The 12,793-nt window shown below is 38.8% G+C and overlaps 1 protein-coding gene across 13 annotated transcripts in view; it reads right to left on the bottom strand.

Moving 5' to 3' along the window:
• The window catches only part of Eya4 (EYA transcriptional coactivator and phosphatase 4), a 250,416-nt gene that overhangs the window by 76,202 nt on the left and 161,421 nt on the right, over window positions 1-12,793 (bottom strand). For 3 of the 13 annotated variants that reach the window (XM_076552632.1, XM_076552633.1, XM_076552635.1), the window contains exon 1: window positions 3,749-4,184. The exons of 8 other annotated variants lie outside the window; for them this stretch is intronic. In XM_076552632.1, coding sequence (XP_076408747.1) covers window positions 3,749-3,780 — 32 coding nt within the window. In that variant the 5' untranslated portion in view covers window positions 3,781-4,184. Of the gene's footprint in view, window positions 1-3,748; window positions 4,201-12,793 lie in introns of those variants that run through there. 2 more of the 13 variants (XM_076552634.1, XM_042262207.2) reach the window with 2 other exon arrangements.

The following is a 12,793-nucleotide window of genomic DNA, read 5'->3' as shown; positions in this document are numbered from 1 at the left end:
CTCGGCCAAGACATTTTGTATCTTTATGAGGTTACTCAACCCATTCACTTTGAGCGCTAGGAAGTTAGCACCTGCCACGGGGAATCAGAATGTGAAATGTGATGAGAGGGCCCTGTGATAAGTGTCTGACCTTAGCAAACAAAAATAAAACCTCTGGGTAAATGATGGAAATGCAGCAATATCCAACCCAGAGTGCTGTGGAGTCTTTAACATAATTGCAGGTAAGTTCCATTCTGCTAAAAGCAGTGATGGGGTTTGTATACAATTCACAGAACAGCAGTGCCAGATGATGTCAGGAAATGTCCCCACCCCCATTGCCCCTTCCTTAGGACACTGTAACAGGATAGTCTCCATGGGGGGAAAAAAGGTCAACAAGCCATCTTAGCAATAGGACCCTGTGGCCCATTTCTCATCTGGCGTAATAGTTCGCGGAGCAGCTCCAACACAATGCAGCACCCTTGAAATCGCAGTAGCTCAGCACTGTGGTCAGTGCCAAAGAGCAAGATGAGAAACGGGGCTGATATAAATATTCAATTGGGAAGTTATGGCCAATCTCCTTGTACTGTGTGTTTAGTGCAACTCAACACTGCTCCACCTGGTCCTTTCTGGCTCCCTCGTGTCTACCATGGGCTGGCAGCTGGAAAGCAGGCTGAGCCTGGGAGACCTTTTAATTTGCTGTGTGATCACAGGGCTAGGCAGAAGGGAAGATAATGCATATACTAGGATTCCATTACAGAGTGGTCCCTTTCCAGGTGGGAAGCACCCTTGCCTGCAGAGAATTCAATGCTTCCGTTTGTTAAGAACCTTTAGGAAATGATTGGCAGTTTGCAAACACCGAGTATGGAATAAAAATGCTGTGTTCTGCTCTAATGATGAAGGTCTTGGGAAAAATAGTAACAATAAGCAAACTGAATGAATAATTTGTTAGATTTATGTGCAATCTTGTGGTCCAGGCTGTAGGATTGAGCCTTAAACTCACAATGTGCCTGAGGACAACCTTGAACTTCTGATCTCCTAGCTCCCAAGTTTGAATTTTCAATTTTTTTTTGAAAACAAGATGACTTTGTCACTTCCCCATGGAAAATACAAATAGTGCCTTCTAAAATCTGTAATAAGCATGTAAAATGTAGGGCGAGAGAAGCCTTGGATCACAATCACATGCATCTCTGGACCCCAAAAAGCATTCTAAGAGAGTAGACATTCAGATGTGCCCTAAGCATGAGCATCTAAGGGTGTTTTACATTTAAATCATCTAATAGTCTGAAAGCTTGACAGCAAGACAAGTATCACATGAGTCTTTTTATTGACAGTAAAATACCACCTTGCCATTCGTTTTAAGAACAAGGACCTCAGCAATCTGTGACAACTTGTCAATGATAAAGGAGACAATGCACTTGGATCTCATCAACTATGAAGTGGAGTTAGCTAAAACTAGAAGAGCGAGAAACGGTCAAGATATGTGAGCTAAAACATTTCTACACAAACAGTGGTGCTAATTACAAACCAAAGTTATCTACTTATTGAAATTGACTTGGAGGTGTTATAGCAAACCCTCTTTGATTTATAATGGGTTTATGTTCTAGTATATTCATTGTATATTTAAAAATACTTTAAGTAAAAAAAAATGCATTGAATACACATAATTAAGAAACATCCTGGCTTGAATTGGTCTACCTTAAACGTGCTGAGAATACGTCTAGAGCACATAGGCAGGCAAAGTCAAGTGACATGAAGTCTATCCTAACTGTTGAACATCTCCTGTAATTCACTGATTATTAAGCTGAAAATGAAACAGTGTCTGTACAGTTGGCGTGCCTTGACACCACACCATTAGAAAGTCAAGAAACCAGCTCCAGTAAAATCGTTACAAACTGGGGACCATCTATTTTCAAATTGTATAGCATTTCTTCCAAACTTTCCATCCCCTTGAATTGTTTCCATGCTTAGCTAGGTTTAGTTTACTCAAAACAGGAACAAACTGCAGTGTTTTAACTTTATCTACCAGAGTCACACTTGCCTTAGAAGTGCCTGTTTTACTATGGTAATTATGGCACTGACCAGTTCCACTAAACCAGGTCTCACTATCAAGTCTTTCCCTCTCTCTTAGAGCCATTCCAAAATTCCCTTTCCTTACTCATGGCATAACACCTGATACTCTAATTCTTTGACTGCATCCCCTACTTCCAAAATTCCAAGCCTTCTCCACCTCTCCAAAATACTTGAGCTTCTCCAAACCTTCCCAATGCAGATTAAATCAGACACACGTTTTTCTTTTCCCTGCAATGTGGGTTCCCCAGATACCGTTTTTTTTTTTTTTTTTTTTTTTTTTTTTTTTTTTTTTTTTTGGTTTTTTGAGACAGGGTTTCTCTGTGTAGCTTTGCGCCTTTCCTGGGACTCTCTTGGTAGCCCAGGCTGGCCTCGAACTCGCAGAGATCCACCTGGCTCTGCCTCCCGAGTGCTGGGATTAAAGGCGTGCGCCACCACCGCCCGGCTCCAGATACCGTTTATTATGCTCAGATCTCCTCTGTCCAAGGATTTCCTTCCCTGCCATCTTTATTTAAAACAGCAATTCTATCAGATAATAGATGCAAACCATCTCCTTACCCCATTTTATTCTTCTTTATGGCAACTATCACCCTGACGTAGTTTATATTTGTTAATTCTGCCTCTCCTCCCTCTCTCCCCCTCCTTCTCTCTGGAATCTATACTCCATGAAGACAGGGAGATCTTGTTCATTGCTCTGTCTCCAAAAGCTTGAAGTGGGCTGGAGCTGAACTAACATTTGCTGGATGAACAAATAAAATTTCCAGAAACAACATTGGACTTACTTAGCTAGACCTAGTTATTTCATGCTGCCCCATATTACAAGGTTTTAAAAAACATTTGTTTGTTTGTTTTTTTAGTTTACGTCTATGAGTGTTTTACTTGCCTGTATGCATTTTCACCACCACTATACAGTACCCAAAGAGGAGAGAAGAGAGAGTTGGGTCTCCTGGAACTGGAGTTAAACAAGGTTGTAAGCTGCCTATACGTGCAGGGGACCTTGTCTGGGTTCTCTGCAAGAGCAGCATCAAGTGTTCTTAACTGCTGAGGCATTTCTTCAGTCCCAATAGTAAAAATTTGTCTGCAGGTGTTAGAAAGATGGCTCAGTAGTTAAGAGTGCTTGGTGCTCTTTAGAGGACCCAAGTTCTATTCCCAGCACCTACACTGGGTGGTTCATAGCTGCCTGGAACTCCAGCTCCAGAGGATCTGGCCCCTTCTCCTGACATCTACAGGTACCTGCACTAACTGCATGTACACACCTGAGCTTGGGAGAGTGCATGTGCATGTATGTGCGTGCACACCCACCCACCCACCCACCCACACACACACACACACACACACACCTACTGATTTTCTGAGATAAAAACTATCCCCTGCCCTTTTCCCCCTCCAGTTGTTAGGAACTTGGAGCTTGGAACATTGACAGCTTTCATGCAACTGGTCACTGGTATAGTCTTCGTCACAACCCAATTAAGAATACTGTATTTCGAATCCATAAAAGGACTCCAGGGTAGCTACTTTATAATTAATGACCTGATGTCGGATTTCATTTGATTTTGTTCTGTTCCCTCCATTCTTTCTCTGACTTCACTTCATCATTTTCCAATGACTTCTCAGACTGCACCCTCCCAAGGTTTACCTAATCCTTAGGTAGTGAGCTTTGTTGACTGGTTATGCCCTTGTCTGGTTCCCATTTCCTTTTTACCTGAAGAATCTTGAGTTTGTACAGGTATTCATCTTTCATTACCAAAGATCAATGCTTCTGTGAAATAATCCAATATTAGTTCTAGAAAAAAGAGACCCATTTCTTCTCCCAAGTCAGTGGCTGTTTCAGAAAACATCGGGTAAGTCAGTCTATGCCAATGGAACATAAGGGATACACTGGATACTGGGGTGGGATCATCTTCATTCTTCCGTAAGAGCTTTCCACATCAAACCGTCTCTTGGCTACATGGGAATGAGGAGCACAGAGCCCCCATTTCTACTTCCAGTCAGTCAGTCAGTCATTCTCTCATGAGAGGAGTAGGAGACACAAGACAGATGGAAACTGTGGCGGGCGGGGTAGATGGAGACAAAGAAGACTGTTTCCTTGATGAGATCACTGAGCTCCTGGGTCAGCTCTTGGAGGCCACTTCATCTCTGGAATTCTGGATATGTGAGCAATATGTAACAATCACTCATTGTTCAAAGCTAGGTGAGCCAGTTTTTCCATTACTTGCATTTGAAAACATTTTAAGTGATACAACTAACTGTTCTCGGTTTCTTGACATCAAGTTTGGCCATCAGTTTCCAGTCTTCTTTAGGGACATTCCAGTCCTCTTAACCTTTTTATGTCCTTATCTTGCAAACTAAGGCATCCATTTCATCTCAAAGTAAGCACCTTGTGAGGGTAATTATCCATGTATTTATGTTTTCATAAGCTGGTTTTGTTGCTCTTGTCCTTGTTATTTGTTTTCCAACCAATTTCAAATCTATCTTTCATCAATCCTCATATCTTTTATGAACACCAATCCATACCTCTCATACCTCCAATTTTATGCTGATCATCCTCGGGGATTTTTTCATATTCTTCTAATTTCATACATTTACAGCTAAGCTCATTAGTTTCCCCCACCCCAACTCATATTTAATTGCATGATTAGATTGAACACTAAATCAAAATTCTATGTGTTCCTTCTAGCCCTCAATCTTTACTCAGTTAATCTGTATCATTATGGATTCTGCCTAAATAAATTCCAAAGTACCTACTCCTTTTGTCCTATTTACAGTATGCATAATTTTATTGTTTTTGTTGTTGTTTTTGTTTTTTGAGATTGGTTCTCTGTGTAGTTTTGGTGCCTGTCCTGAATCTTGCTCTGTAGACCAGGCTGGCCTCGAACTCACAGAGATCTGCCTGGCTTTGCCTCCCCAGTGCTGGGATTAAAGGTGTGTGCCACCACCGCCCAGCCAGTATGCATAAATTCTTACTAATTAGTCAAAGAAACCACTTTCGGAGCCTACACTATCACAAAGACTTTTGACTAGTCCCTTTTCCCTACATGCATGCCTTGGGATGGCTGGTCTGCTGTCACATCCCTAGGAAGCACAAACCACTTCCTGTTCGTTCTCTTGTCTTCTCTGTACCTCAGCCCCCGCCCCCAGACAATCTTAGGAATTTCTTTCCTCAAATTCATCCACAAACTATGTCCCTGTCCTTCCTAGATCTCTCTCCTCCCCAGTCTTAAAGGACTATTCTGTGGTTCCAAATCAAACATCTAACAAAGAGTTTCTACTTCAAGGCTAAGTGATATGAAAGATATGATTTTAAAAATTTTTAAATTTTATGTGCAGGGATATTTTGCCTGCATATGTATTGGTGCACCACATGCTTCCTGGTGTTCTTGGAGGCCAAAGAGGATGTCAGAGCTCTAGAACTAGAGTTATAAATGGTTGTGAGTTGCTGAGAATTGAATCTGGGTCTTCTGGAAGAAAAGCTATTCCCCTTAATCTCCAGCCATCTCTCCATTTGTATTAGAGCCCCTGAGTTGTAAAATATTTTTGGCATATAATTTAGGAAAGACATAGTCTTAGTCATGGCAAATATATGTATTATCACACTGAACTAGAGCTGGCATGCATTTTTGAGCTAGAATATTCTCATATTATTTTTATGTTCTACCTTTCTTGACTTGTATTAGAGCTATTGAATTAATTTTAACCAACATCAATAAATATTTGTTTAAAAAATGTTTGTTTAATTGTCTCTGTTGAGCACAGAAAGCTTTCTTAATCTCAGAGTTAATTAATTCAGGTTTGCTGAGACAAGGTCTCCCTCTGTATGCCAGGCTTGCCTGGAACTCATCGTAACCCTCTGACTCAGCATCAGAAGTGAAACTATGCTTGACTTAAGTTCAGAATTTAAATGCTATATTTAAAATAAATGAATATAGTAGTGTGCAGATCTCATGGTTCTATTTAAGACATTATCCTGTAACCATAACACATTAAAATTCATAGATTTCCTCAAATATTTTTATGCTACAATTTTTTTCTCTTGCAGAAATAAGAATTGCTTGTATTTCTACTGTGTTGTAGACAATATCATAATTTTATTTATTTATTTGATAAATGAGTATGTAGGTCTTTAGACTTTTTTGTCAACAAGATTGACAAATTTTCTGTGCCTTATGAGGCTTATATTTTGGTGTGGGGTGTGGGGAGACAAATGCATTTACTTCCATTCTACTTGCTACTGGCTTTGAATATTTTGCTTATTCATATATATGAATGTTGGTGATGCTATTCAAACCTGGGTGCTATTGATGAAATTATTCCATGGGAGACGTGGCTTTTTAGTGTGCATATAGCTTCAGCAAGGCATAATTAATAGAATTCAGACAAATGAAGGAAAGAGGAGCAGGTATGCAGATGAGAGGTTAATAAAACCCACAACACAAGCTGGAGTGAAGGTAGTTCTTTGGAGAGAAATGGGAATAATAGGCTAACTTGAATTTCAAATGCATATTTGAGAATACAAAAAGAATGATTGCTAGAGTAGTTACAGCTTCAGCAAATGCTTACAAAGCATTTTGATTGACACATATTTATGAAGTGCAATGTGATTTAGCAATTTGCACATTCATTGAATAATGATCAAATGGGTGAAGTTGGCATTACTTAGAGTTGAAAGGCTGATATCATGAAAGTCCAAAGTATAATAGTGGAGAGTGGAGATATAAGAGAGTAGTGGGGGGGTCCTGCAATCAACAGGTGCAATGCTACTGTTTGATAAAAAGAGTAAGTTGTGGAGTTCCAGGACCCAGCAGGGTAAATATAATTAAGGATGACACATTACGTAGCTACCGGTTTTGAAAGCCAGGCCATGGAATGTGATAGGGGAGAAATGTAATGAATGCAAGTCTTTGTAAGAGACTAATCTAGATAATCTGTGTTAGTGCTGCTTTGAAAATACAGACGATATTGACATAAGATGGAGGAAGCTGGTGCAACTACCCAAGCAGGAAGTGAAATGATTTTTGACTAATGTGATGACAGAGTTAAAAATATGTGGAGGGCATTAGCCATATTTTAACTAGAGGACCACAACTCAGTCTTTAAATCACCCATAACTTATTCATATTCACTGAGCACATTGCTATGAGCTATATGAACTTATTGGGCACACAAAGCTAATTATGTACCTATTAAGTAACTGATATCTTATTTGTCACTAGATTCAAGGGTAAAGAGCCACGCTCTCCATGTTTACTGTGGCCATGGACCTTAAAGAAAGTATTTAGAACAGCACAGAACCAGGGCAGTGAGTGGTCACTGTAGAAGAGAGCAAAGCAAATGATTTGGGGGTTTTAGGGTAAGTCAACATAGGTATACTAGTAATGGAGAGCTCAAACAGTTCTGAGGTTTTGTTTGTTTTTGTTTATTTTGTTGTTGTTGTGTGTATGTGTGTATGTATGTGTGTGTTTGCCAGAGACATTTTAAGAGATGGAAATATAGGTATCTTCAAAGGCAAGGGTTGTGTAAAAGCATAATTCATAAGTTTCCTAAGAGTATAAGTATTTCTGCATCACACAATTTGGGCACTCATTTTATTTAGTGACAGAAATCAGTGAGTTCAGCTCAATATGAGTTGATACACATGTACATGTGTCAACTTGGACTCTTCACTGTCTGTGTTAAATACACCTCAGTAAGACTTATTTTAAATAATTTTAAGTGGAGCAAATGAGACCTGAATGCAGCCAAGCACAATGATGAAAATGGCATATCAGGAAAATACATGCTGAGCATATGTAGAATGAACGTGGGCAAACTGGAATCAAGAGGCAAGAAAGTAGCTTGTTGGGGTATTGTAGAAGATAAGGTCAAGTCTACAAGAAAGCAGAGACAGAGGACTGGGAGCTATGTAGGAAGCTGTTTGGACAGAACTTGGAAATGTATTAGACGTGAACAAAGAAAATTCAGAAATAATTCACATTGCAGACTTGATTGTCAGAGAGGAAGAATTAAACAAAAGAAGAGAAAAGAAGAGAGCTTTTTCAGTGAATGAATTTGGTCTGGGGGTGTTCTTAGAAGGAAGACTCAGTAAGTAGTTGGGAGACTTGGGAAAGGACATGAATGATTTCAGTTCTGTTCACTGCCTCATGCTCTTTGACCTCTTGGGTGTGCTTGCTCTCTGCTTCTAATTGGATCTTCAGATCCTTGACAATGCACACTTGCATTCTTGAGCACACAGTTACTAGATACCTTTACATGTCAGACCCTATGCTGAGTGCTGAGTAACAATGGGAATTAATCTATCCTTAATGTTTTACTCAGAGGAAGTGTAGAGGTAATTGCATTTTCCTCTAAAAGACATTAAGAGCCTAATCAATTAAACAGCTGGAAATAATATAAATGTCCATCAAGGTGTGGATGTATAGACAAATTGTGGTATTGTTACCTGATATAACAGCAACTACAAAATAATGACCCATGGCACACACCTACAACATAGAGGAGTCTGAGTAATTATGAAAAGAGATGTGTGGTTAGGAAAATAAGAATGAACTACTAAAAAGCAGAGGCAAACTTTTGAAGCTGATGAATAAGCTGATTGTTTTGATGACTGCACTGATATAGTATATGTCCTGTTAGGTTCTTTAAATGCATATGTTTACTGAACCTCAATAAAGTTGTGTTTAAAATTAAACATTAAACTTATCTTTTGTAAGGAGTAATTTTTAAATTTAATTATCTCCGCTAGTGTGTTTATAGGGATACTATAAAGCTATATTATATATGCAAAATTTTATTTTGAAAACTAAACATTATAAATATAAAAATATCAATTAAAATACCAACATTATAATTGACTGACACTATTCTAACATCCGTGGATTGCAACTTTGAAAAAGGGTAAGGCATTGGATCAAATCTATCAAGCTTTCAAATCACTCAAAACTAAATGGAGGTCAGTGTGAGCTGGAGTGTGGTAAAGGAGGTAATTCTCACACATCTGTTGAGATTGTAAAATAGTGCAGCCCATTTGGAAGTCAATGACGCGGTACCCAGTAAAGTTGAAAATGTGTTTATATTACTAATGATTACAATACCAGTTTTCAATTTTCCGTGAGTACATTTTAAAATATTGGCACACATTTATGTATCTGGCATAAATGCTGAGGTTTCAGACTGTAATAGCTTGCTTCACCATTCTAGATTTCTGCTTATTTTTTCCCCATATTCTTCAAGTCTTCTAGTCACTTTATGTAGCCACTCATGAAGCCCCTTCGTCTTAGCATCCCCTTTGTCTTCCTGATTCCTTCTCTACCCACCTACTCCCATAAAAGGCTCAGATTTGTTCTTTTGCTGACCCGAGTTGCCTCCCAGATCAGGAGCCCTCTGGTAGTGGACATGGAGAGATGGCAAAGTTGAGCCACACTATCAGGAACTCCACTCCAGCATAATCACTGTGGAAGAATCGAAGGCCAAGGGCCAGGCAAATCAGATAGGGGATGGGGAATTCCAAGGCCTTCTGGAGAGAGGGACCAAAAGACCAGAGGCACAGAGCACTCACTCATCTTAGAGGAATATTTTATAAGTGTATAGTTTCTATTTATCATTGCCTCATTGAAATGTTTGAAATATTTAGTTCACAAAATGCTTTTTATTAAACACACATGTTCTGATACTTAAAATGCTTACTAAAACATGTGTTACACCATAAATGCTGAATAGATTTCATGCACTAAAACCTTATTTTTTTCCTTCTGTTTAAACAGAAAAAAAATCAGTCTATTAACACTGTTTATTTGTAAAAGTAGAGATTTAGAAAAAAATTAAATATTCACCTAGAAAAGAATTCATAAACACAGTGGAATGTTATATGGTGGCTATAAAAATTGGGTAGGTTTATACAACTTCATACAAATAAAAGTAAAGTATGTAATGTTAGATCAAACAGAAAACAGAATTACACATACCATTTTATAGATCTGTGGATTTGAAATCACCAGAAGTGCATTTGATAAGAATACAACATAACATATATTGTTTCTACGTTAATAAATATATACTAAAATATGTTAACAATAATAAACAAAGTTAACGATAAAATAAATTAATTTATGTTAACTTCTAAATTCAAGATAATGTTTTTTCAAAAAAGAAGGGCATGGATATCTCAGGATACATATGTGTTCTCACAGACTCTCTCTTTGTTACAGTTAAGGTCTATAAGGAACATAGAAAACATGATGTGTAGGTAGAAAATGGATATGCAGACATACTTCTCTATTTGAGATATCATAAATCAAAAGAAGTGGGTATAGCTTAAAACCACAGATATTACCCCTTTCAAAGCAAAAGGCATTATTACTAAAATGACTTGATATTTTCATGCAAAACTGAAGGTAAGAAAGTGTTAGCCCTGCAGACACACAGCGGCTTGAAACTTCACTGTAGTGTGAAATGAGGAGCTGCTCATTCGTCACGGAGGTAAGACAGGCTGGCTCTGTTTCCCATCCTAATTTAATTCCTCATCTGTGAGGTTATGAACACTGGGAGATCATATGGCTGTTCATAGCTTTATCCTGCTTAAGCTATCATGGACACAGTTCAGCTCTTAGCTGTCCCTCCAGGCCACACATCTTTTAAAGCTGATCTGTTCTCATTCACCGTTAGCTCTTAACAAAAGAATCAATAATCATGGCTGCATCCCATAATATGATTCCCACATTTCAAAAAAGCCTGGACTCTGCAATTCCTTTACTCTCAATGTCACTTAGAAGCCAGGAAGGGTCACCCAAAAACGAGGATACTAAAATGATGAATAGCATGTCTGCTTTTGAGAATCCATGTTAAATAAAACATACTGTAACCCAATTTTAGGCAAATGGAACAAATTCAAAACATTGTGGCTTGCCACAAGCTCCATGTATTAAACCTTATCCTGAATGTGATATTGCTTGATTTATTTAGATTCCCTGGCATGTTTGGATTAACATGCTGGCCATCTCATCACCTCTTCTTGACTTCTATGTAATCTTTGGATAGAAGAGCTAAGCTAGTTTGAATGATATTTCTACTGGATAAATGACTCCAGGTGCAATTATAATCAGCATGTGGGGGGAACATCAATAACCCTTCTGTACGACACAACTGCTTAGTACATCCTCAGGCAAGCAGGGAGCAAAGGCGGAGTGTCACTTTGACCTATTGGTCTGTTCTTACATGATGTCACGTTTTTTGCTTGTCTTCTCTGGAAAGATGCCCAGTCTAAGGACAAATCAAACAGAAGAATGAAGTGTCTGCCCATCTTCTTCATTCAAGAAACCTGATATGGAGGGCAAGCTGTAGTAATGATAGTAAGAAATGCAAGCCAGATAAAACTGTTAAATTGTGGCTAGTTCTGTGGACTAAATTCAGCAGGACTCACTCTTCTCGGACTAAACTGAATGTCAGAAGAGAGTTGTCATAGTCCCTGAGGCTCCCTCCAGGACTAACATGAACTCTATTAGGTGGTGTGTCATTCCGATGCAGCCAAACTCTAGAGAAATCTTTTTAGCTTACAGTCATCTTCAAGAGTATCACTAGTTTGGAATAATTGATTGGCGCGGACACAGGGAGTTTACATAAATACTCAAGTTGTTTAAGGTCGTCAACATCATCTCTTCTTTTAAAACTGTTGAAGTAAAAAGAAAATCCAAGAATCTACTGTCAGAGTCTAGTCTTGGGGCTGAAGAGATGGCTGTTAAGGCAGCGGTGGAGAGTGCCTGCTGCCCTTTGGGAGGACCAGCCCAGTACTTAGCATCCATGTCAGGTGACTCACAGCTACTTTAATTTCAGCTCTAAGGGATCTTGACACCCTCTTCTGGCCTTCACAGGCACTTGTTTGCATTTGCGTGTACACACACACACACACACACACACACACACACACACACACACACAAGATTAAAAATGAAATACATTCTTTTAAAGTCCACCTGGGTATGCAGAAAGAACAGCATCCCTGGAGGATCTGATGCTCTTCCTCAGCTACACACTTTCCTAAATGCATGTACGACTTGGGCTCCTCTGCCCGTCAAGTGTCTTCTGTATATGAATCCAAGAAAATTGTTCCTGTGCTGTCTAACAAGGAAGATAGAATGAAGATAGATGTGTATTTAGGAAGACAAAATACTGTTACTTGTTACTTATAATATTTGTAACAAGGGTAAAAGCAACAATTTGATCTGGAAAAAAGGCTTTCCAGAGAGCAGTCTATCTGTACAGCTTTCCGTCTTCACCGGGTTGCTTTTTCATGTGCTATTGATCAACTCTTCCTGCTATGATGGTGAATAAATGTTTACTCTCTTTACACAGAGATGAGTGGATGAGAACACATCTTAAATTATGGGAGAATTTTGCCTAATAAATTATTGAGTTTTTTTTTTCCTTGAAAGGTTCTCACTATATAGCCCTGGCTGACCTAAACTTGTAATGTAGAACAGGTTGGCTTTGGACTCACAGAGATCCACCTGCTCCTGTCTTCCAGGTGCTGGGATTAAAGATGTGTACCACCATGCTTGGCAAGTGGAAGCTTTGATTTTTTTTTCTTTATGATGATGTTCTAAACACAAGAATTAAAACCTTGTTTAGTGATTTATAATGTAGAGTTATTTGCCCCATACATCCCGGCAACTTCTCCAATGCAATAAGTCACCTCAAAAACACAACCCTCATAGTTTACACTGACACTATTTTTATCTTTGCACTTACAAAAGGCAAC

The sequence above is a fragment of the Peromyscus maniculatus genome, chromosome 16 (genome assembly GCF_049852395.1).
Source record: "Peromyscus maniculatus bairdii isolate BWxNUB_F1_BW_parent chromosome 16, HU_Pman_BW_mat_3.1, whole genome shotgun sequence".
NCBI lineage: Eukaryota > Metazoa > Chordata > Mammalia > Rodentia > Cricetidae > Peromyscus > Peromyscus maniculatus.
Note: the sequence above shows the minus strand (reverse complement) of the source record. Positions and strands in the feature narration are given on the sequence as shown.